The sequence below is a fragment of the Bombina bombina genome, chromosome 10 (genome assembly GCF_027579735.1).
Source record: "Bombina bombina isolate aBomBom1 chromosome 10, aBomBom1.pri, whole genome shotgun sequence".
Taxonomy (NCBI): domain Eukaryota; kingdom Metazoa; phylum Chordata; class Amphibia; order Anura; family Bombinatoridae; genus Bombina; species Bombina bombina.
In genome coordinates, this window is record NC_069508.1 from 17,104,375 (window position 1) to 17,132,144 (window position 27,770).

Genomic DNA, 27,770 nt, shown 5'->3' on the forward strand with positions numbered 1-27,770 from the left:
GACAAGCTACCCCAACCTTATGTCTCTGCAGTGATTTAAAACTAAATACTTACCATCTCTCCTCCATCCCTCATCCGAACCAAACTAATACATGAACTGCCCGACTTACTGCTGCAACTACAACTGATGTGACAAGCTACCTTATGTCTCTGCACCCTAAACCAACAGACTGTGAGCTCTCCGGAGCAGGGCCCTCTTCCTCCTGTACTAGATTTGTTGAGTTTTGTTATGTTTTGTATTTATCACAAATCCTGGTCATTATATACTCTTATCATTGTACCCAGCGCTACAGAATTTGGCGGCGCTATACAAATAAATGATAATAATAATAATAACAACACATTATTTTGACAAACAAGACAATTCTAAATAATATTCAGTATCAAAGAAACCATCACACATCAATGCAGACTCAAATTACAGAAGAACTGTGCCCTTCTACAACAGATTCTTCTTCCTACACTGTTTCAATGCAGTGAAGTGGCCTCAGATGCTGTACCTTTTGCCAGTTTACATTTATGTCCTTTTTTGGTTAAAAATGTTGCAACAATGGAACGGAATCTAACTTGATGTCAAACGCACCAATCTTTAATGCAGGGAGCCTCATTTTTCAGTCCAACTTGGGTGGTAATTACCATGGATTCCAGGGGTGGAGTGCAGGGAGTTTGGACCTCTCAGGAATCAATTTTACCAATAAACATCTTTTCTGAGGTTTGAGTCAACCCAAGACAAACAAGGTTACTTTAGAGACCATCCTGGAGTCATTTGATGATCATCAAGCTACTTTAGAAGTAATTTGCACATCATCAGACATCATCAGGCTTATAAAGTTATCAGCTAAGGTAAAAAAAATATCTGGGTGATGACTTCAGAATGATTATCAGATAACCTTACTGATTACTTCACAAGCATGAACAGCCAGTTATGAATCTAGAGTCATCTAATTTAAATATTTCGGCCTGTGGGCATACTTCAAGATGGCTTCTGATGATTAGTCTGGTGTCACTGATTACTTCAGAATGTCTCCAGGAAGATCATCCTTTTTGAATAGGGAAGTCATTTTTTCAGTTTTTATACACAGTTTAGAAGTTAAGCAACAAATATATTTAAAAGGCCACATGAATATTGGGAAGCAATGCAGCCACTGCAGAAATGTAACGAAGTGTGAAGGACATTATACAGCTGTCAAAGAGCCGCAACATCACTGATCTGTGCATGCGCACTGCTCCTACCACAGGGTGCAAGACTACCTAAGCACCATGATGGTGGCACCAAACATGAAGATGTGAAGCTTCTAACCAACTCCATAAGAGGTTAAATTAAAAGAATGGTTCTGAAGACAGACACAGGAGAAAAAACCTTAGCACAATGAGTAGTAACCGCTACTTTGTACCCAACAGTTTAATGCCTTTAATATGATCTTTAATTTGCTTATACCATAATCCTCTGGTTTTTACAGGGGGGTATCTTACTCATTGTTCTGTATATTGTACATGAAAACTACACATGATATGCAAATGTTTTAATTTATTTTAAAATGCAACATTTCTAGAAAAAAAAAATCATACAATACAAAATAACTCACCAAAGATTGTAATTCAAAATTTTATTCACTTTCACCAAATGAAGCAAGTAAATTGCATTAAGCCGTAGTAAAAGTCTGGTACAGTTACTTTATAGTAGAGTTAGACTTATAGAACTCAAGGGTCTATCAGAATCCTTTAGAAAAATTATTATTTATCTACAAAACTATAGACTTTAATTGTGATTTTTTGTAGAAAAAAAAATAGATAACGTTTTCTATAGGATTGTGATAGACCCCTCAGTTTGTAAATACGATGTTTACAGAAAGTAAAATGACCAATACATAAAATGATCTTGAGATATCTGTAGTTTAAGCCAGAAATCTAGTATTTAATTATAGCACTACTGAATACTGCTTTGGGATATTACATCAGGAAATAGTATCAAATAATCTTCTAGTATCAGGGAATTCTTAGTTCCATCGCTCTTCATAGATGTTAATTCCTTCTACAAAAACTAAAAGACAGAAAAGTTAGAGGTGACACTTTATAGATGACATCTATATTTTTACAGCAAATTTTAAAAACGTCATCAGGAATATAATATTACAAAACGTTATCCTTTTTATACCTATTTAAGTCGAGTGTCATCAATGTTTAACGTCCAAGTTGATATTACAAGTCACTGGTCAAAGGGACATGATACGCAAGAAATATTGTAGAGCTTTTCTATTTGAAATAAAAGATGTTCCCGAGCTGAATAAACCATTTTTTTCCTGTGGGAGTTGTCTCTGACAGCCGGTGAGCAGTAGAGTGCCAGGACTGTTAATAATTATGCACTTCCTATGAGTTTATCACTATAAGTAAACAGCTTTTACTTAAAGGGACATGAAACCCAAAATATTTATTTCATGATTTAGGTAGAATATACAATTTTAAAAAACTTTCCAGTTTACGTCTATTATCAGATTGGCTTCATTCTTTTAGTATAATTTGTTGAAGTAGCAGCAATGCACTACTGGTCTCTGACTGAACACATGGGTGAGCCAATAAAAATCGGCATAAATATGCAGCCACCAATCAGCAGCTAGAACCTAGGTTTTCTGCTGCTCCTGAGCTTACCTAGATAAACCTTTCAGCAAAGGATAACAAGAGAAGGAAGCAAATTAAATAATATAAGTAAATTGGAAAGTTGTTTAAAATTGCATGTTCTTTCAGAATCATGAAAGAAAATATTTGGTTTTTATGTCCCTTTAACTCTTTTTATGCAAAAAAAGTAATATATTTAATTGCTGCTCATATATATATATATATATATATATATATATATATATATATATATATATATATATATATATATATATATATATATATATATATATATATATATATATATATATATATATATATATGTATATATATAATATATATTACAATTTGATAATAACCCTTTAAAAAAATTGCACAAAAAACTTGTGTCATGCATGTGCCTAAATGATCATGTCTATGCTTGTTATGGGACTTGCTAATCAGCATTCTAGCCAAATTTACAGTGACATCACAACTCACACGTTTATTTTCATTTGTCATGAGCAGTAACAGTCCCTAGCTGCAATACAAGTCTCTACTAACCGCCTCTATGGCAGTTAGGTTGTTGTTTATGGTGGGGGTCTCACAGTCTAGGGGTTTATAGTGGTATAGGTAGAAGCAGTTAGGGGTTTATTGTGGTTGTGGCTATGGTGATTATAGGGTAAATTGCAATGGGAAGGATCTGGTGTTTTAGTGGTTAATAGAGTGAGGGAGGGTTCCATCAGTTTGGGGGATAGCTTTTTTTTTTTTTTTTGCGTCACAGCCAGGTATGCTCAATAACGCTACGTGTTTGCTCTCCACATGTAAAGAAGCCCAGTGTATTTCAGAAAAAATATACAACAATTAGCTCCGTTTATGTAAGATTTTATCTAATAGTCCTGCTAAGGGATATAAGAACAATGAAACAAAATGGTAATATTGCTAAGTTATATTTTTAAATTAACATTTATTTCAAAGTAATTGAAAAATATAATACAAAATAAGTTATTTTATATTTATGTTATTATATTTCTGGTAAGCACCACAATATTCTGCAGAGCTGGAAACAGAATTATTAAGGTATGTAGTATAATAAAATGATACATGATAATGTAATTAATATAGTAGGAGGAGCTGTATGTAAATACAATTTGCCAAAAGGAGAAATCACTCTCACTTCCATTGAGCCATAATTAGGTTTGCGTGCACTCGCAAACCGATAAATATGCTGTCGGATGCAATTTCATTTATCAACTGCTTCCAATGGCGCGTTATACCTCAATTTCGTCTGCAAAAAATATTTTCGCTTCTTATAGAAAGTATTAGAAGCCGTTAAGTGATAACTTATACCAGCTTTCCAATGAATGCGCAAGCCGTTGATATACTTTTGAAGGTTGTCGACACATTGAGAAAAATTACACCCAGCTCAACTAGGTGTAAAAGAGGAAAAAGGAACTTTTTGAGGCCAATTTCCCATTGACATTTTTAAACTTACAAATAATGCCAGTGTTTCATGTAGAAATAAATTGTAATATGCAATATTTATTGATGTCCCATGTAGAGGAATAGTTGCACTTATGTTTTTATAGAAATATCAGTATGCATTTACATATAAAAATATATGCAAGCACATATCTACAGAATTCAAACTAGACCTGTGCCTAGGGCAGCAATACATATTACATGGAAAACCTGGTACTAAAATGGAGCCGTAAATTACTTTTAGCTGTCGGGAACTTCTGTAGCTTACGGCTCCAATTTTTAACAAATCAATGGAAGCAAGCCCTTAAAGTGTATACAATTTCCAAGTATCTTTTTGTACAATAGAAGGGAAGGCACTTGTCAGTCTTGAGAAGGTTAAGTATTTAAATATTTCTTAAGACTGTCGAGTGCTGTCCCTTCTTTTCTGCAAATGTGGATACATGGAATTTATATATATTTGTGTATGTGTGTGTGTAAAACAATAAATATATATATACACACACACTAGATTGTAAGTTCCCACGGGAATAGGGCCCTCAATTCCCCCTGTATTTGTCTGTAAAATTTTGTCTTTTATCGTATTGTTTCTCCATTTTACTGTTATCCTTGTACCCATGGACAGCGCTGTGGAATTTGTTGGCGCTTTATAAATAAAGAATAATAATAGATAAAGTGCACTCACAGGAACGAACAACCAGCTCAATACCATTGTTAGCCTGTTCTGTGGCGATTTACCACCTGGGTGCAACTTCTTTTAGCCCAGTAATGCTTTTCAGTGTGCTTAGAGGAATATGGCTACACCTCACTGACAAGGCCCAAGAAAGGCCGAAACGATCGTCTGGGGTTGCCGTGTTCCTTGTTCAGAGAGGAATTGCCTGGTATTTTGGTGCTGGAATGACCGTAATAGGCGGGATCAGACTGATATACTACAGGAAAGTTCTACTCTGTGAAAAGCATTACTAGGCTAAAAAACTGTACCCAGGTGGTAAATCGCCATAGAACAGGCTAACAATGGTATTGAGCCAGTTGTTCGTTCCTGTGAGTGCTCTTCTCTCTGTACACACACACTCACAGTGTTACACACATATGTATGTATATCTCAAAATAACAAGAGTATTGCATTGAGCAATGATACTTTTTTATTTTACTAACTGTACATTTAGTCCAATAAAAAAGTATCATTGCTCAATGCAATACTCTTGTTATTTTGATATCTAAATCTCTGGACTAACACGGCTACTCCAATCAACGTGACTATATATATATATATATATATATATATATATATATATATATATATATATATATATATAGTATATACACACCTATATATACTCAATCGACAAAGGGAAGTATATAATTTTGTCTGATGAAGCAAATAGTTACTGTACTTACAGACACACTGCGGTAACGCAGACCACTGACCATCCATACATGTCACAACGATAGACCCAATCAGCTCATAATTTTGGTCACATTCATATTCCACGGATACACCAGTATCATAGCTGCCTTCTTGTTGGGTTTTAGGATATCCATTTGCAATCTGTGGAGCAGAGCTGCATTTTTCTAGAAATAAGTAAATATCTTTATAAATAAACATGGAAAAAAAATGGATATTATTGAAAATGGAAATTCCATAACAATCTTTAAACAACCAGAACTTCTGTATATGCTTTTCAGCAAAGAAAATAGTTTAGAAACTTTGGGGCCTATTTATCAAAGGTCTTGCGGACCTGATCCGACAGTGCGGATCAGGTCCGCAAGACCTCGCTGAATGCGGAGAGCAATGCGCTCTCCGTATTCAGCATTGCACCAGCAACTCACAAGAGCTGCTGGTGCAACGCCGCCCCCTGCAGACTCGCGGCCAATGGGCCACCAGCAGGGGGATGTCAATCAACCCGATCGTACTCGATCAGGTTGATTTCCGGCGATGGTTATGGTCTTTGTGACCGCTGCTCCATAACTTGTGTTTCTGGCGAGTCTGAAGACTCGACAGAAACATGGGCCCACAAACTCCGTTCGGAGCTTGATAAATGGGCCCCCTTGTAAATACATTTATGAAAACATGAAAATATTGTAACACACTCTTTACTAAAACAACCAGGCTATGAAGTTAACTCAATTTCTTACAGTTGTGCATAAGCTGCTTTGAGAATTGCTAAATCACTTTATTTCTTTTGTTTGTATTTATATGACACAAAAAAGTGGAGAAAAAAAAGCCAAATCTGACACATTCCTCGCAAAAGTCTAAAAATGGATTGGACAAAATTATTGGCACCTTCTCAAAATTCGAATAAATAATTGCATTCCAAGTTTGTGATGCTCCTGTAATTTGTAATTAAACTTTAATTAATCAGTTAACATGGTGAAAAATGTACTCAACCTATCTGTTGTGCGTCTGTTTGCCACACTGAGCATGGAGAAAAGAAAGAGCAGCAAAAAATTGTCTGAGGATTTGAGAACAAAAATTGTGGAAAAGCATGGACAATCTCAAGGTTACAAGTCCATCTCCAGAGATCTTAATGTTTCTGTGTCCACTGTGTGCAACTTTGTCAAGAAGTTTACAGCCAATGGCACTGTAGCTAATCTCCCTGGACGTGGGCGAAAGAGAAAAAACAGAATTTATGTTTACCTGATAAATTACTTTCTCCAACGGTGTGTCCGGTCCACGGCGTCATCCTTACTTGTGGGATATTCTCTTCCCCAACAGGAAATGGCAAAGAGCCCAGCAAAGCTGGTCACATGATCCCTCCTAGGCTCCGCCTACCCCAGTCATTCGACCGACGTTAAGGAGGAATATTTGCATAGGAGAAACCATATGGTACCGTGGTGACTGTAGTTAAAAAAATAAATTATCAGACCTGATTAAAAAACCAGGGCGGGCCGTGGACCGGACACACCGTTGGAGAAAGTAATTTATCAGGTAAACATAAATTCTGTTTTCTCCAACATAGGTGTGTCCGGTCCACGGCGTCATCCTTACTTGTGGGAACCAATACCAAAGCTTTAGGACACGGATGAAGGGAGGGAGCAAATCAGGTCACCTAAATGGAAGGCACCACGGCTTGCAAAACCTTTCTCCCAAAAATAGCCTCAGAAGAAGCAAAAGTATCAAACTTGTAAAATTTGGTAAAAGTGTGCAGTGAAGACCAAGTCGCTGCCCTACATATCTGATCAACAGAAGCCTCGTTCTTGAAGGCCCATGTGGAAGCCACAGCCCTAGTGGAATGAGCTGTGATTCTTTCGGGAGGCTGCCGTCCGGCAGTCTCGTAAGCCAATCTGATGATGCTTTTAATCCAAAAAGAGAGAGAGGTAGAAGTTGCTTTTTGACCTCTCCTTTTACCGGAATAAACAACAAACAAGGAAGATGTTTGTCTAAAATCCTTTGTAGCATCTAAATAGACATCCAAATTGTGCAACAAACGTTCCTTCTTTGAAACTGGCTTCGGACACAGAGAAGGTACGATAATCTCCTGGTTAATGTTTTTGTTAGAAACAACTTTTGGAAGAAAACCAGGTTTAGTACGTAAAACCACCTTATCTGCATGGAACACCAGATAAGGAGGAGAACACTGCAGAGCAGATAATTCTGAAACTCTTCTGGCAGAAGAAATTGCAACTAAAAACAAAACTTTCCAAGATAATAATTTAATATCAACGGAATGCAAGGGTTCAAACGGAACCCCCTGAAGAACTGAAAGAACTAAATTGAGACTCCAAGGAGGAGCCAAAGGTTTGTAAACAGGCTTAATTCTAACCAGAGCCTGAACAAAGGCTTGAACATCTGGCACAGCAGCCAGTTTTTTGTGAAGTAACACTGACAAGGCAGAAATCTGTCCCTTCAGGGAACTTGCAGATAATCCTTTTTCCAATCCTTCTTGAAGGAAGGATAGAATCCTAGGAATCTTAACCTTGTCCCAAGGGAATCCTTTAGATTCACACCAACAGATATATTTTTTCCAAATTTTGTGGTAAATCTTTCTAGTTACAGGCTTTCTGGCCTGAACAAGAGTATCGATAACAGAATCTGAGAACCCTCGCTTCGATAAAATCAAGCGTTCAATCTCCAAGCAGTCAGCTGGAGTGAAACCAGATTCGGATGTTCGAACGGACCCTGAACAAGAAGGTCTCGTCTCAAAGGTAGCTTCCAAGGTGGAGCCGATGACATATTCACCAGATCTGCATACCAAGTCCTGCGTGGCCACGCAGGAGCTATCAAGATCACCGACGCCCTCTCCTGATTGATCCTGGCTACCAGCCTGGGGATGAGAGGAAACGGCGGGAACACATAGGCTAGTTTGAAGGTCCAAGGTGCTACTAGTGCATCCACTAGAGCCGCCTTGGGATCCCTGGATCTGGACCCGTAGCAAGGAACTTTGAAGTTCTGACGAGAGGCCATCAGATCCATGTCTGGAATGCCCCACAGCTGAGTGATTTGGGCAAAGATTTCCGGATGGAGTTCCCACTCCCCCGGATGCAATGTCTGACGACTCAGAAAATCCGCTTCCCAATTTTCCACTCCTGGGATGTGGATAGCAGACAGGAGGCAGGAGTGAGACTCCGCCCATAGAATGATTTTGGTCACTTCTTCCATCGCTAGGGAACTCCTTGTTCCCCCCTGATGGTTGATGTACGCAACAGTTGTCATGTTGTCTGATTGAAACCGTATGAACTTGACCCTCGCTAGCTGAGGCCAAGCCTGGAGAGCATTGAATATCGCTCTCAGTTCCAGAATATTTATCGGTAGAAGAGATTCTTCCCGAGACCAAAGACCCTGAGCTTTCAGGGATCCCCAGACCGCGCCCCAGCCCATCAGACTGGCGTCGGTCGTGACAATGACCCACTCTGGTCTGCGGAATGTCATCCCTTGTGACAGGTTGTCCAGGGACAGCCACCAACGGAGTGAGTCTCTGGTCCTCTGATTTACTTGTATCTTCGGAGACAAGTCTGTATAGTCCCCATTCCACTGACTGAGCATGCACAGTTGTAATGGTCTTAGATGAATGCGCGCAAAAGGAACTATGTCCATTGCCGCTACCATCAACCCGATCACTTCCATGCACTGAGCTATGGAAGGAAGAGGAACGGAATGAAGTATTCGACAAGAGTCTAGAAGTTTTGTTTTTCTGGCCTCTGTCAGAAAAATCCTCATTTCTAAGGAGTCTAATATTGTTCCCAAGAAGGGAACCCTTGTTGACGGGGATAGAGAACTCTTTTCCACGTTCACTTTCCATCCGTGAGATCTGAGAAAGGCCAGGACAATGTCCGTGTGAGCCTTTGCTTGAGGAAGGGACGACGCTTGAATCAGAATGTCGTCCAAGTAAGGTACTACAGCAATGCCCCTTGGTCTTAGCACAGCTAGAAGGGACCCTAGTACCTTTGTGAAAATCCTTGGAGCAGTGGCTAATCCGAAAGGAAGCGCCACGAACTGGTAATGTTTGTCCAGGAATGCGAACCTTAGGAACCGATGATGTTCCTTGTGGATAGGAATATGTAGATACGCATCCTTTAAATCCACCGTGGTCATGAATTGACCTTCCTGGATGGAAGGAAGAATAGTTCGAATGGTTTCCATCTTGAACGATGGAACCTTGAGAAACTTGTTTAAGATCTTGAGATCTAAGATTGGTCTGAACGTTCCCTCTTTTTTGGGAACTATGAACAGATTGGAGTAGAACCCCATCCCTTGTTCTCTTAATGGAACAGGATGAATCACTCCCATTTTTGACAGGTCTTCTACACAATGTAAGAATGCCTGTCTTTTTATGTGGTCTGAAGACAACTGAGACCTGTGGAACCTCCCCCTTGGGGGAAGTCCCTTGAATTCCAGAAGATAACCTTGGGAGACTATTTCTAGCGCCCAAGGATCCAGAACATCTCTTGCCCAAGCCTGAGCGAAGAGAGAGAGTCTGCCCCCCACCAGATCCGGTCCCGGATCGGGGGCCAACATTTCATGCAGTCTTGGTAGCAGTGGCAGGTTTCTTGGCCTGCTTTCCCTTGTTCCAGCCTTGCATTGGTCTCCAAGCTGGCTTGGCTTGAGAAGTATTACCCTCTTGCTTAGAGGACGTAGCACCTTGGGCTGGTCCGTTTCTACGAAAGGGACGAAAATTAGGTTTATTTTTTGCCTTGAAAGGCCGATCCTGAGGAAGGGCGTGGCCCTTACCCCCAGTGATATCAGAGATAATCTCTTTCAAGTCAGGGCCAAACAGCGTTTTCCCCTTGAAAGGAATGTTAAGTAGCTTGTTCTTGGAAGACGCATCAGCCGACCAAGATTTCAACCAAAGCGCTCTGCGCGCCACAATAGCAAACCCAGAATTCTTAGCCGCTAACCTAGCCAATTGCAAAGTGGCGTCTAGGGTGAAAGAATTAGCCAATTTGAGAGCATTGATTCTGTCCATAATCTCCTCAAAAGGAGGAGAATCACTATCGACCGCCTTTATCAGATCATCGAACCAGAAACATGCGGCTGTAGCGACAGGGACAATGCATGAAATTGGTTGTAGAAGGTAACCTTGCTGAACAAACATCTTTTTAAGCAAACCTTCTAATTTTTTATCCATAGGATCTTTGAAAGCACAACTATCCTCTATGGGTATAGTGGTGCGTTTGTTTAAAGTGGAAACCGCTCCCTCGACCTTGGGGACTGTCTGCCATAAGTCCTTTCTGGGGTCGACCATAGGAAACAATTTTTTAAATATGGGGGGAGGGACGAAAGGAATACCGGGCCTTTCCCATTCTTTATTAACAATGTCCGCCACCCGCTTGGGTATAGGAAAAGCTTCTGGGAGCCCCGGCACCTCTAGGAACTTGTCCATTTTACATAGTTTCTCTGGGATGACCAACTTGTCACAATCATCCAGAGTGGATAATACCTCCTTAAGCAGAATGCGGAGATGTTCCAACTTAAATTTAAATGCAATCACATCAGGTTCAGCCTGTTGAGAAATGTTCCCTGAATCAGTAATTTCTCCCTCAGACAAAACCTCCCTGGCCCCATCAGACTGGGTTAGGGGCCCTTCAGAAATATTAATATCAGCGTCGTCATGCTCTTCAGTATCTAAAACAGAGCAGCCGCGCTTACGCTGACAAGTGTTCATTTTGGCTAAAATGTTTTTGACAGAATTATCCATTACAGCCGTTAATTGTTGCATAGTAAGGAGTATTGGCGCGCTAGATGTACTAGGGGCCTCCTGAGTGGGCAAGACTCGTGTAGACGAAGGAGGGAATGATGCAGTACCATGCTTACTCCCCTCACTTGAGGAATCATCTTGGGCATCATTGTCATTATCACATAAATCACATTTATTTAAATGAATAGGAATTCTGGCTTCCCCACATTCAGAACACAGTCTATCTGGTAGTTCAGACATGTTAAACAGGCATAAACTTGATAACAAAGTACAAAAACGTTTTAAAATAAAACCGTTACTGTCACTTTAAATTTTAAACTGAACACACTTTATTACTGCAATTGCGAAAAAACATGAAGGAATTGTTCAAAATTCACCAAATTTTCACCACAGTGTCTTAAAGCCTTAAAAGTATTGCACACCAAATTTGGAAGCTTTAACCCTTAAAATAACGGAACCGGAGCCGTTTAAAACTTTAACCCCTTTACAGTCCCTGGTATCTGCTTTGCTGAGACCCAACCAAGCCCAAAGGGGAATACGATACCAAATGACGCCTTCAGAAAGTCTTTTCTAAGTATCAGAGCTCCTCTCACATGCGACTGCATGCCATGCCTCTCAAAAACAAGTGCGCCACACCGGCGCGAAAATGAGGCTCTGCTTATGCTTTGGGAAAGCCCCTAAGGAATAAGGTGTCTAATACAGTGCCTGCCGATATTATTATATCAAAATACCCAGATAAAATGATTCCTCAAGGCTAAATATGTGTTAATAATGAATCGATTTAGCCCAGAAAAAGTCTACAGTCTCAATAAGCCCTTGTGAAGCCCTTATTTACAATCGTAATAAACATGGCTTACCGGATCCCATAGGGAAAATGACAGCTTCCAGCATTACATCGTCTTGTTAGAATGTGTCATACCTCAAGCAGCAAGAGGCTGCACACTGTTCCCCCAACTGAAGTTAATTGCTCTCAACAGTCCTGTGTGGAACAGCCATGGATTTTAGTTACGGTTGCTAAAATCATTTTCCTCATACAAACAGAAATCTTCATCTCTTTTCTGTTTCTGAGTAAATAGTACATACCAGCACTATTTCAAAATAACAAACTCTTGATTGAATAATAAAAACTACAGTTAAACACTAAAAAACTCTAAGCCATCTCCGTGGAGATGTTGCCTGTACAACGGCAAAGAGAATGACTGGGGTAGGCGGAGCCTAGGAGGGATCATGTGACCAGCTTTGCTGGGCTCTTTGCCATTTCCTGTTGGGGAAGAGAATATCCCACAAGTAAGGATGACGCCGTGGACCGGACACACCTATGTTGGAGAAATTGATCAAAGATTACAACGAAGGATTGTTCAAATGGTGGATAAAGAACCTTGATCAACTTCCAGACAAATTCAAGCTGACTTTCAGGCACAGGGTACAAATTTTTCAGCTCGCACTATACGTTGCCATCTTAATGAAAAGGGACACTATGGTAGGAGACCCAGGAGGACCCCACTGCTGACACAGAAACATAAAGAAGCCAGATTGAAGTTTGCCAAAACTTACCTGAGGAAGCCAAAATCCTTTTGGGAGAATGTGCTGGGGACAGACAAAACAAAATTACAGCTTTTTGGTAAAGCCCATCATTCTACTGTTTTCAGAAAAAGAAATGAAGCTTTTAAAGAAAAGAATGCAGTCCCTACAGTCAAACATGGTGGAGGTTCACTAATGTTTTGGGGTTGCTTTGCTGCTTCAGGTACTGGATGTCTTAACTGTGAGCATGGCACTATTAAATATGAAGACTACCAAAGAATTCTGTGTGCAATGCAGGGCCCAGTGTAAGAAATGTTGGGTTTTCGTCAGAGATCATGGGTCTTACACCAGGACAATCACCCAAAGCACACGTCAGAAAGCACCCAAAAATGGTTTAAGACAAAGCGCTGGAGAGTACTGAACTGGTCAACAATGAGTCCAGATCTCAATCCCATAGAGCACCTGTAGAGAGATCTCAAAACAGCAGTTGGGAAAAGGAACCCTTCCAATCTGAGAGACCTGGAGCAGTTGGCGAAAGAAGAGTGGTCCACAATTCCAGTCGAGAGAACTCATTGATGGTTACAAGAAGCAATTGATTTCAGTTATTTTTTCCAAGGGGTGTGCTATCAAATATTAAATTGAGGGTGCCAATAATTTTGTCCAGTCCATTTTTTTTATGTTTTGCGTGGAATGTGTCAAGATTCGGCTTTTTTTTTCTCCACTTTTTTGTGTCATACCAATACAAACAAAAGAAACAAATACGAGAATTGCCTAAACATTTGTAATTGCAATAATTTTCTGGGCGAAGTGGTGCATTATCTGACAGAAATGCAGGGGTGCTAATATTTTTGGCCATGACTGTATGTATATATATATAAATATATATATATATATATATATATATATATATATATATATATATATATATATATATATATATATATATATATATATATATTGTAATTTTCTTTTCTAAATTTTCTAATGCTATATCTAGTATCACCAAGGGAAACTATATTCAGGTCACCAAGCATATATGTAACTAAGATAAACTAAGAGATAAACATATCCATTATCTAGCCATATGTACTTACTTTCCTTTAGACATTCTGGGTAATTTATATTCCTGGCTTGGCATGTAGCTGTTAAGTTGTTCTCAGGAAACATTCCTTCATAACACTCAAACTCTACAGATTCTCCATCTTCAACCACCAGTGACCCATTGAGGAAAATGTTGTTTTCCTCCATTATCGTTTTTGATAATACACAAGATCCTGTAAAATAATCACAGTTTGTATTAACAGTTAAGAAACTGGTTAACCATAAGGAGGTTTCTCTACAGAAGAGATTGTATAAGGATATATTTTAATTTACAAAGTTTGAGCCCATAGGACCTTGAATGGTCTAGTGGTATTGTTTTTCACCTGGCATTATTGCAACTGGGGTTCGAATCCCAGATTAACATTTATATATATGTTTTTAATAGTCGTTTATTTGCATTATTTATGGCTAGATTGAGAGCTTGCGTTAGCATTGCCAGGAAGAATAGAGCTCACGATAGCGTGCTTTCATAGGATACAATGGGAGCCTCATTCTCATGCTGTCAGACACATATATATAGATACATACATATATAGCATATATATGTATATACACATAGTAACACATACATATATATGTATATACACATAATAACACATAAATATATAGGTATATACACATAGTAACACATACATATATATGTATATACACATAGTAACACATAAATATATATGTATATACACATAATAACACATAAATATATATGTATAGACACATAATAACACATAAATATATATGTATAGACACATAGTAACACATACATATATATGTATAGACACATAGTAACACATAAATATATATATGTATATACACATAGTAACACATAAATATATATGTATATACACATAATAACACATAAATATATATGTATATACACATAATAACACATAAATATATATGTATATACACATAGTAACACATAAATATATATGTATATACACATAATAACACATAAATATATATGTATATACACATAGTAACACATAAATATATATGTATATACACATAGTAACATAAATATATATGTATATACACATACTAACACATAAATATATATGTATATACACATAGTAACACATAAATATATATGTATATACACATAATAACACATAAATATATATGTATATACACATAGTAACACATAAATATATATGTATATACTAGGGTTGCACCGATACCGATACTAGTATCGGTATCGGTACCGATACCACGTATTTGCATGAGTACTTGTACTTCTGCAAATGCACCGATACTTAAACCGATACCTCTACTTCCTACCCATATGCTATCTTGTGGCGTTTTTTCAAACTGCACGTTCCCATTTCATTTTAAACTGGAGTGGAGACTAAACTAAAAATTGTTTACTACTCTTCTGCCAATACAAATTGCTGTTATTTGTATTATTGTAGGAGAGATCACTGTACCTTGTTCATACAAACCCCTGAAGTACTGGGCAGTTACTAAACAGATTTCTAGCTCTAGGTAAAATGGCCCAAAAATATCTTTCTGCCCCATGCAGTAGTGTGGAAAGTGAAAGACTGTTCAGCTTAGAGTCAAACCTCCATACACATGTCAGATTGATGTTATATAACAGCCCTACAACGCATTTGCATCACCCCTTTAAATTTAATATTTTTTATTTATAAACATGTTCAGTGAACTTTGTGACAAATAAAACTTTTATTATTTCATAATGTCTTTTGAATTGCAGTCCTTTATAATTATAAAGAAGGAATCTTAAATAATTAGTCTGTATTGTGCTTGGTAAACTGTCACATGACATTAAAAAAAAAGTATCGGTAATTGGTATCGGCGAGTATTTGAAAACAAGTATCGGTACTTGTACTCAGTCATAAAAAAATGGTATCGGTGCAACCCTAGTATATACACATAGTAACACATAAATATATATGTATATATACACATAGTAACACATAAATATATATGTATATACACATAATATCACATAAATATATATGTATATACACATAATAACACATAAATATATATGTATATAAGCATAATAACACATAAATATATATGTATATACACATACTAACACATAAATATATATGTATATACACATAGTAACACATAAATATATATGTATATACACATAATAACACATAAATATATATGTATATACACATAATAACACATAAATATATATGTATATACACATAATAACACATAAATATATCTGTATATACACATAATAACACATAAATATATATGTATATACACATAATAACACATAAATATATATGTATATACACATAGTAACACATAAATATATATGTATATACACATAATAACACATAAATATATATGTATATACACATAATAACACATAAATATATATGTATATACACATAATAACACATAAATATATATGTATATACACATAGTAACACATACATATATATGTATATACACATAGTAACACATAAATATATATGTATATACACATAGTAACACATAAATATATATGTATATACACATACTAACACATAAATATATATGTATATACACATAGTAACACATAAATATATATGTATATACACATAGTAACACATAAATATATATGTATATACACATAGTAACACATAAATATATAAAGACAGGCCTGTCTGTGCTGCGCCCATGTTTTGACCTACTATGTCCTATTGTTGTGTCTATCCTTTTTAATCTTTTGAATACATATTGGAACTTTTTAATCTAATAATGGATGCCGGTTTCCTTGCTTGAATTGTATTTAAATACATAGAACATATTGTGCTATGTGAAGAGCATTGGACTGTGAAATATGTACAGTAAATACACCAACACTTTAGTAAATAGGAATATTGCATAAATATGATTTTACATGGTTTCATCTAATTAACTGCAAAGGGCTCCAATGCAGTATATATATACTGTATATATATATATATATATATATATATATATATATATATATATATATATATATATATATATATATATATGTATTATTATATATATAATATATATATATATATATATATACAGTATATATAAGTACATATGTATTTATGTATTTATATGTATACATTTGTATTTATGGGTTTATATGTGTATATACTGTATTTTTATATATATATATATATATATATATATATATATATATATATATATATATATATATGTCTGTAAATACTTATATACCTATATAAATACATATGTACTCATATATATATAAATATATATATATATATATATATACACACACATCTTTAGACATGTATATGTAGGTATCTCTATGTTATAGCCCTTTGCCTGCCTTTTTTCCCTAACATCTGAGATCTCATATCTATGAGCCGTTATAACTTTTTTGTGCAATATTTTTTCAATCATTTTTAGATTGTGTCATTATGAGTGTAACTGTACTGTATAATCTACTTTTGATGTGTTTTGTCAAAACAGTTAACCAGAACTCCGAAGGATGTGCATTCCCAATGCACGCTCAAATTGCGTATACTTTCTCTACTTGTACTACGAGTGCTACATCTGAAGTGCAAACAGCCACGATCAATCCCTTTCCCTTCATTCATAACTGTTAGCGTGCCACTTGAAATCTGGCTCTATATCTTCCTGTACATCGTATATTTCAATATGGACACCCAACAAAACATTATGAGATCGTTATCAATTCGAAGAATAAACAGTTAATGTCAACCAATAAGGATTTTCCAAGGGATTTAAAAATGGAATGAACAGGTGTATAGTTTCATCCTTGAAAAAGCCAAACCTGTTTGGAGAAACGCACGTTGGATGTAACGAAGGGAGAACCACCACGAGTAAGAGGAGGTCTGTAATACTTTGTCTCTTTTTCAGGACTTTCTTGAAAACCTTGGAAATATACCACGTTATATAGAACAGTCTGGAGTTTTAATTGTGACGTTTCCTACTTGTATGTTTTTGGTCCCCTGTATATTCTTTTAATTGCTTTTATTTAAGTGTTTATATGTTTACCTGGGCTGCTGTGACAGATTTCTGCAGAGGCTTGTGACATCTGTAACCAACGCTGTATACACTTACGGCTAGATTTAGAGTTTTGTCGGTAACGACCCGCGTAGCTAACGCTGGCTTTTTTCTGGCCGCACCTTTAAAATAACTCTGGTATTGAGAGTCCACAGAATGGCTGCGTTAGGCTCCAAAAAGGGAGCGTACAGGCATATTTAACGCCACTGCAACTCTCGATACCAGAGTTGCTTACGGACGCGGCCGGCCTCAAAAACGTGCTCGTGCACGATTCCCCCATAGAAAACAATGGGGCTGTTTGAGCTGAAAAAAAACCTAACACCTGCAAAAAAGCCGCGTTCAGCTCCTAACGCAGCCCCATTGTTGTCTATGGGGAAACACTTCCTACGTCTGCACCTAACACCCTAACATGTACCCCGAGTCTAAACACCCCTAACCTTACACTTATTAACCCCTATTCTGCCGCCCCCGCTATCGCTGACCCATGCATATTATTTTTAACCCCTAATCTGCCGCTCCGTAAACCGCCGCTACTTACATTATCCCTATGTACCCCTAATCTGCTGCCCCTAACACCGACGACCCCTATATTATATTTATTAACCCCTAATCTGCCCCCCACAACGTCGCCTCCACCTGCCTACACCGCTATTATAATAAAGTTATTAACCCCTAATCCGCCTCACTAACCCTATAATAAATAGTATTAACCCCTAATCTGCCCTCCCTAACATCGCCGACGCCTAACTTCAAACATTAACCCCTAATCTGCCGACTGGAGCTCACCGCTATTCTAATAAATGTATTAACCCCTAAAGCTAAGTCTAACCCTAACACTAACACCCCCCTAAGTTAAATATAATTTAAATCTAACGAAATAAATTAACTCTTATTAAATAAATTATTCCTATTTAAAGCTAAATACTTACCTGTAAAATAAATCCTAATATAGCTACAATATAAATTATATTTATATTATAGCTATTTTAGGATTTATATTTATTTTACAGGTAACTTTGTATTTATTTTAACCAGGTACAATAGCTAAAATAGTTAAAATAATTACAAAATTACCTGTAAAATAAATCCTAACCTAAGTTACAATTAAACCTAACACTACACTATCAATAAATTAATTAAATAAAATACCTACAATTATCTACAATTAAACCTAACACTACACTATCAATAAATTAATTAAATACAATATCTACAAATAAATACAATGAAATAAACTAACTAAAGTACAAAAAATAAAAAAGAACTAAGTTACAAAAAATAAAAAAATATTTACAAACATCAGAAAAATATTACAACAATTTTAAACTAATTACACCTACTCTAAGCCCCCTAATAAAATAACAAAGACCCCCAAAATAAAAAAATGCCCTACCCTATTCTAAATTACTAAAGTTCAAAGCTCTTTTACCTTACCAGCCCTGAACAGGGCCCTTTGCGGGGCATGCCCCAAAGAATTCAGCTCTTTTGCCTGTAAAAAAAACCACATACAATACCCCCCCCCAACATTACAACCCACCACCCACATACCCCTAATCTAACCCAAACCCCCCTTAAATAAACCTAACACTAAGCCCCTGAAGATCTTCCTACCTTATCTTCACCATACCAGGTTCACCGATCGATCCAGAAGAGCTCCTCCGATGTCCTGATCCAAGCCCAAGCGGGGGGCTGAAGAGGTCCATGATCCGGCTGAAGTCATCATCCAAGCGGGAGCTGAAGAGGTCCATGATCCGGCTGAAGTCATCATCCAAGCGGGAGCTGAAGAGGTCCATGATCCGGCTGAAGTCATCATCCAAGCGGGAGCTGAAGAGGTCCATGATCCGGCTGAAGTCTTCTATGAAAGGCATCTTCAATCTTCTTTCTTCCGGATCCATCTTGCAGACCTCCGACGCGGAACATCCTGCTGGCCCGACGGACTACCGACGAATGAAGGCTCCTTTAAGGGACGTCATCCAAGATGGCGTCCCTCGAATTCCGATTGGCTGATAGGATTCTATCAGCCAATCGGAATTAAGGTAGGAAAATTCTGATTGGCTGATGGAATCAGCCAATCAGAATCAAGTTCAATCCGATTGGCTGATCCGATCATCCAATCAGATTGAGCTCGCATTCTATTGGCTGTTCCGATCAGCCAATAGAATGCGAGCTCAATCTGATTGGCTGATCGGATCGCCAATCGGATTGAACTTGATTCTGATTGGCTGATTCCATACATAAGTATAACGTAGGTGGCGGTCGGCAGATTAGGGGTTAAAAATATTTAATCGAGTGGCGGCGATGTGGGGGGACCTCAGTTTAGGGGTACATAGGTAGTTTATGGGTGTTAGTGTACTTTAGAGCACAGTAGTTAAGAGCTTTATGAACCGGCGTTAGCCCAGAAAGCTCTTAACTACTGACTTTTTTTTGCAGCTGGAGTTTTGTCGTTAGATTTCTATCGCTCACTTCAGACACGACTCTAAATACCGGAGTTAGGAAGATCCCATTGAAAAGATAGGATATGCAATTGACGTAAGGGGATCTGCGGTATGGAAAAGTCGCGGCTGAAAAGTGAGCGTTAGACCCTTTCCTGACTGACTCCAAATACCGGCGGTAGCCTAAAACCAGCGTTAGGAGCCTCTAACGCTGGTTTTCACGGCTACCGCCAAACTCCAAATCTAGGCCTAAGAGTTGGGTTTACTGCTCTGAAGAGTGTGAGTACTACTCCATCTTTGTAAATAAAATATATTGTAGCAATATTACACTATGTTGTTTTTCTTTCTTCTACTATTGTCTCTAGAGAGGATTTTGAGAATGTGAGATAAATTTAAATTATTCGATCACAAGGAAGATGGATAGAGACTGATTAACCATAATTTTGGACATATATCCTTTCTGATTCATATGCACGGCGTACACTAATTTCTTATTTATATTCTCACATTTTTTTATACTTAGATACACTGTTTCTTTTGTTCTTTGATATTCTGTATTTAATTTACTACCAACAGTTGCCAGTGAATGCTATGGCAAACCACCCTCATGTGTCACCTTGCTGTAGCTGGTTCCAAATGCCAAATATTGATTTGTTGTGCACAGTGCCTTGGATCTGGCCAGGGAGGGGTTAAAGATGTTGCACATTATGATCTACATTATCAACACCTTATAACTTCTGTATTCAAGTGGATTTCAAGTCTTTAAAGAAAAGAGTTAAATATTTGCCCCTCCCCCCAATTAGATCATTTCCAGGTCAAAAATATAAAAGAAATTCATCCTAAACCTTAATGAAAATTTGTATTCTATCTGCGGCCATCTTATCCAATAGCTAATGAGGTACAGAATACTCCACAAATTTGAGTAGCCATCTGATGTAATGGAAAGGCTATGTAAACAGTGTACATATAGCTCAGCTGGGATTTTTCTTTTGAGAGGTCCCCAGGAGCTTCAGCCAGTGAGGATATGTTTTACATTAAAGGGGCAGTAAAGTCAAGCAAACTTAAATTGTTCAGATAGTGCATACAATTATAATCAACTTTCCAATGTACTTTTAGTATCAAATCTATTTAGTTCTCTTTGCATCCTTTGTTGAAAAGCATACCTAGGTAGTCTCAAGAGCCGCCATGCACTACTCGGAGCTAGCTGCTTGATTGATAGCTTCACACACACACACACACACACACATATATATATATGCCTCTTGCCATTGGCCATTACTGCTCCTGAGCATACCTAGAATCAGTATAACCATCTATAACCACAAAACCATCATCTCACTTGAACGTGGTTAAGTATTGCTGTTATTTTTCCATTTGTACCATATCTACTGATAGATATTATTTTTGGACTCATTAATCAGTTTACGTTTTGTATAAAAGGATTAAGACAGAGTATATAGTTATAATTATCAATCTTAGTACATTCTGGATATTTCAGTATTCCTCTGTTACAATGTGTCCGAACCAGGTTTTTACCAGACACTTCATATCCAGGTAAACACCTAAACTCCACATAATCTTCATGTTTGTAGATGTCCTCTGTGTGCAGCTGTAAATAATTTGCTGCCATTAGACTCTTGTCTAACGTGCACGGCTCTGTGACACAAATAGACTATTACTACATGACATAGATCATATAGATCAGAAAGAAAATGTGTAAACAAGATACAAATATTACATTATGGTTTTAGCTTTGCCAGATTGGCCCTTTTTTACTCCTTGGGTATTCGTTTACTCAGTGCCACTCGTATTTTATTTGTGTTTAGATGATACTAATAATATTATAGGCAACGTCTTTGGTGTCTGGTGTTCAGCAAAAGATGAACAGAATGTGATTCCCTTCCAGTGAATGCTTTCGGGTACGTACTGAGCACGGATAAGTAACAATACATGCTTGTGATAATACATGTGCACGTGAGAACTTTTGGGAATAATGCTATACCATGTTCAGCAGTGCTCTTTTCTAAAATACCATTGGAAGCCTAATGAGTCAGGATAATTAGGAAGTAGTTGAAGGTGGAACAAAATTTAAAGGGTCTTTGCACTTAAAGCCATAAAACCTTTTGAGTTATGTGCTTATAAAAGAGTTAACTGGGGTAAAATAGTGTGAGAAAAAAAAGAGTAAAAAATAGCTTAGAAGTATTTTAATAAAATTTCCAAAAATCTGCCAAATTACTTACACTTTAGCCTGCTCCACTCCCCTTATCAGTGTCATACTCCAAATCATTGTGGTATCATGTAACAAAGTAAGCATGTGACAATAATTACTTATCCAAATAAGGAGGGGGGGGGGGGGTTGAGGAGGGACAGCAGGTACTGTTATTGTTTGTTGCCAAAGGCTTGCTTGTTTCCATGGGGATAATGTCACATGCTTTGGGAAAGCTTCAGCATTATACTGTGTGCTGCTTTAGTCCGATGTCATGTGACTCTGCCCCCTACTATGCACGTGCATGAGTGCATTCTGCAGAAGCTATTGCTTGGAAAGCACCTTCCATATATGGAAATGCCTGGGGGGGGGGGGGGGAGCTTGCTGCAAAGAAAACTATGCATGAATTAAAGGGGTTGTTGGGGGGTAAAACAGAAACCGTTTTGCAGGTAAGCTTTGGCTGCATTATATATTTAGAAACTTATATTAGTTCATACTGTTTTAGGCCTCTTTAAAGAGTTTCTATCAGCTATATGAAAAAGCAGCATGTTCCTTTTCTTGCAGTGAAAAATTTAAAGTAAAAGCTGTTTAAATGAATAAAGCAGTCAGTGTCAGTGGTGACAATATTGTACAACAATTACATTCTATAACTGATTTTAACACTCACTACACTATACTTCTGTTTAACTCCAGCCAAGGGACATAATACTTACATGCTAACTCATTGTTTCTCAACCGCGGCCCTCAAGTACCCCAGCAGGCCAGGTTTTATTATAGCTGAACCAGTGCACAGGTGAAATAATCAGCTGATGGATGAGAGCAGGTTAGTAACCATGGTTACTAATCAGATAATTACTTCTTCTCTGCACTGGTTCAGCTATAATAAAAAAAAAACTGGCCTGTTGGGGGTTCTTGAGGACCACGAATGAGAAACACTAGAAAGTGATGCAACATAACTGTAAAAAACTGACAAGATCACATGAGTATCTCTATGCAAAAAGGGAAGATATTATACCTCTAAATTTCTTCAGCTCACCAGAGTAAGTGTTGAGTAAATCTTGTGCGACTTCATATTAAACTTCCTTAATCTGAATAGGAAAATAACATGACTGTGCTTGCACATGACAGATGCAAACTCCCTTGCAAGTCCTGGGACTGGTATCCTGATAGGCTGCTTAAAGTCTCTTTACAGCGGGGTGTGAATACATAATTTTGAGGTAAAATATCTTTCTTTTTTATATATAGAGATGTTCAGGTGATATTTTCTAGTCAGCTTTTTACAGCTATCCTGCATCACTTTCAAGAGCTTTAACATTTGAGTATCATGTCCCTTTAAAGGGATACTAGACCCAAATATTTTTTTTAATGATTCGGATAGAGCATGCAATTTTAAGCAACTTTCTTAACTTTCCTATTTTAAATTTTTCTTAGTTTTCCTGCTTTCTTTACAGGTATTTAAAAAGTAGGAATGTAAAGCATAGGAGTCCGCCCATTTTAGGTTCAGCACCCTGGATAGCTTTTGCTTATTGGTGGCTACATTTAGCCACGAATAAGCAAGCATAACCCAGGTCCTGAACCAAAAATGGTCTGACGCCTAGGGGTCCATTTATTAATGTGCGGACAGACAGAGGTGGCGGACGAGTTAAGAAGCAGCGGTCTTCAGACGGAACTGAAGCGGAGTGGGTCGGAGGCAGCATCCGCTGCTTCTTAAATAGACTCCCTAAGCTTTACATTCCTGCTTTTTAAATAAATATAGTAAGAGAACAAAGAAATATTTATAATAGCAGTAAATAAGAAAGTTGCTTAAAATTTCATGCTCTGGGGCCTATTTATCCCGTTTCTAAAGACCTGCTGCTCCATAACCTGTCTGCATAACCTGTGCTCTCAGGCGGCGGACAGACATCACCGGAAATCAACCCGATCCAATATGATCGGGTTGAATGACACTCCCTGCTAGCGGCTGATTTGGCGAGAATCTGCAGGGGGCGGTATTGAACCAGCAGTTCACCAGAACTGCTGGTGAAATGATAAATGCCGACAGCGTATGCTTTTGCATTTATCGATGTGCAGAGGACATGATCCGCAATATCGGATCATGTCCGCTCGCACATTCATAAATAGGCCCCTCTATCTGAATCATTAAAGAAAAACATTGGGTTTAGTATCCCTTTAAGTAAAGCTCAAGAGCCGCAGAGAACTGCAGGTGCTGAGCAGACACTATACTAGCCTTTTAATGAACTAACATATTTTTAAATCAAAGTTTTGGATTCTATAAGACCTGTGACTTAATAGGACTATTTTGTTAGGCAATTACCTACATCTAAAACAATCTACTTAAAAAAAGTGAAATCAATGTGAAAACATCACTGTATAAATACCTAGGCAAACAGGTAAATTTTCCCATACGCCATTCTCACATATAATCTCATCAGATTCATGAAGAACATAATTTTTTTGACACACGTATTTCACTTTCGAGTTTAAACTGTAGTTTTGTTTCTTTTCTCCCATAAGGTCTCCATTTTGTATTTCTGGTGGTTTACCACAGGCGAGTTCTGGTACTAATGTACAATAATGAAAAATAAAATGTCAGATATTTCTTTATTTCAAGGTATAATTTCACATAATTTAATTGTTATTCATCTTATCAGAAGTACAATAAAGTACCATAAAAATTACATTGTGTCGTGTCACAGTTAAAGAAAATCTTAAATAAATAGCTAATTTAATGGATTGATCATAGTCTAATGCTTTGATATTGGTGCAATCAGAGTCAACCAATTTTATTCTATGGGGCCGATTTATCAAAGCGTTAATCTAGGCACAGTCGCTGAGGTCAATACACTCACCAGACATTGCTGTCGCAAATCTACATTCGACGGTCTTATTTATCAACATGTCTGTCAAATACACACGTGTCAAGTCCACCGCGATAAGCATTGAACTGTTGATAAATAAGAATCATCGATGCCGCGGATATCCTTATTCATCAAATTATCTACCCTGAATGTCCATCAAATGAAGACAGTTCAACTTTATTTATTCCATTTCATTCCTGTCCATGAACAAGCACATTTTTCTAAAGTTAATCTTTTATTTTTCATCTGTTAATGTCCTTGAAATAGCTAGATTTTTACCTGAACAAACAATAAATATCATAGAAATGTACTTTTATTTTTATTGTTTAGACAAAATATCTGATATATGATATTTTCACATAGATTAAAGTGTATTTGTATTTCTAAAAATCATGATATGCTTATCTTATGTTTTAAGTTTTTTTAAAGGATTGTTAATGCTAATTAATGCTAATGACTGCGGCAAGAAACAGCATTGAATTCAACCTTTCTGTGTTATCGCCCCCCCCCCCTTTTCTAATACTGTAACTTCCCATTGATTTCTATGGCATTCACATGCTGAAAGGTGGCAAATCTAAAGTTAGGTACGCTGCATCAGAATAGACGAAAGCGTACTTGTTGAATGTTTGATAAATTGGCAAGAGGTTCAAATAGAGTCGAATGTAAATGCGGATCATCAGTATTCCGATCGAATATGCGTCAGATTGATTTTGCAGGAGCGTATATTATGTTGAACATTTCAACATTTGACAATGTTGAAGCTTTGTTAACTGCGGCGGATTAACTCGGCGTCTAATTTGACGTGGAATTGCAGCGTATTATCAGTTGACGCTTTGATAAAATGGCCCCTATATATTAAACACTTTTCTCATTATCAATTTGATAAAAAATGGTCCTTACTTATATGTGCCAACTCCAAATGTAAGATACTTAAAGAGATATGCTTCAGATAAAGCATGCACTTTTAAACAAATTCTAATTTACTTATCTTTGTTCTTTTGGTATCTTTTTTGAAAGGCAGGGAGCCCCTTAAACCTCTTTATACCCCTTTAACAACACACTTACAAGGTGGTTTTTCATATAGACATCTCTGTGGTTTTCAAGCATAACATGTTATGCAATTGCTAAACAAAATCACGTTATTTGTCACTGATTATTTTTGGATTATAACATCAGGAGATTAATCATACAGATAACCATTTCATGTTGTTTTCAGGAAGTCAGAATTCTGAGCTTCAGGGGTATTAACGACAGAAGCATTTTGGGAATGTGATTACCAGAAAAACACACTGGTCACAATCCTTTAGAAAAGCGTATTAAATTATTTATCTACAAAAATTGCAAAACACTATAATGATGAATTTTGTAGAAAAATCATTTGAGAAACTTTTCTAAAACATTGTGATTGACCCTAATGGGTTAATTAATGTATTTTATTTCACATGCCCAGGTGGTCATGCTTTTAAATGATGCAAGGAATAATAAACTATTTTACACCAAATTATTAAGCACCTTATGGTGCCTAATACATCTGTTTCCCCGTGAGCCTTCAGGCTCGCCAGAAACAGCAGTTATGAAGCAGCGGTCTTAAGACCGCGGCTCCTTAATTGGTCCGCCACCTCTGAGCAGCGGACAACCATTAACTCGATCAGATACGATTGGGTTGATTGACACCCCCTGCTAGTGGCCGATTGGCTACAGCGTATCATGTCCCCCAGACATTGATAATTCGGCCCCCTAATGTGAGCAGACAAGTTCCATATCCTCAGAAGGTGTCTACTAACATTTACATCTCACTATTATGTCATTACAAGATGATGTTGTCTGTCCTTTTTTTTGTTATTAGATACGTGCATTTGGGCTTTTGTTGATTCTTCGAGTCGTTTGATATACAAACAGCCAAATACATTTTTGGAAGAAAAGGACAAAAAAAAAAATGATTGCTTGACAAAAACAGATTTGTTAATTTGTTCATGCAGTTTGGAGCCAAAAAAGGTGCAGGAATGGGAGGGGGTCATTGTTGTTTATAATGATGTACAGGGGGTCTTATCAGTCATTTGTCTATCATCTCCTATACAATCCTGCTATAGTATTACTAGTGACTGATGTATATATACATACACACATACATACATATACCGGCCATACATATATACATACACACATACATACATATACCCATACATATATACATACACACATACATACATATACCCATACATATATACATACACACATACATACATACATATACCGGCCATACATATATACATACACACATACATACATATACCGGCCATACATATATACATACACACATACATACATATACCGGCCATACATATATACATACACACATACATACATATACCCATACATATATACATACACACATACATACATATACCCATACATATATACATACACACATACATACATACATA

The 27,770-nt window shown here is 37.2% G+C and overlaps 2 protein-coding genes across 2 annotated transcripts in view; both read right to left on the reverse strand.

Moving 5' to 3' along the window:
* LOC128641196 (uncharacterized) overlaps positions 1-27,770 on the reverse strand; it is a 287,350-nt gene that overhangs the window by 136,761 nt on the left and 122,819 nt on the right. Inside the window, exons 13-17 of the mRNA XM_053693763.1 lie at positions 24,847-25,029; positions 21,689-21,918; positions 20,879-20,936; positions 13,822-14,001; positions 5,499-5,642 (exon numbers count right to left, since the gene is read on the reverse strand). Of these exons, the coding sequence (XP_053549738.1) occupies positions 5,499-5,642; positions 13,822-14,001; positions 20,879-20,936; positions 21,689-21,918; positions 24,847-25,029 (795 nt within the window). The remainder of the gene's footprint in view (positions 1-5,498; positions 5,643-13,821; positions 14,002-20,878; positions 20,937-21,688; positions 21,919-24,846; positions 25,030-27,770) is intronic.
* Positions 1,592-13,996, reverse strand: LOC128641245 (coagulation factor XIII B chain). The gene is made up of 3 exons (XM_053693833.1): positions 13,822-13,996; positions 5,469-5,642; positions 1,592-2,040 (listed from the first exon to the last, which is right to left on the reverse strand). The coding sequence occupies exons 1-3, from the start codon at positions 13,973-13,975 to the stop codon at positions 1,997-1,999; spliced, it is 372 nt and encodes a 123-aa protein (XP_053549808.1). The 5' UTR covers positions 13,976-13,996; the 3' UTR covers positions 1,592-1,996.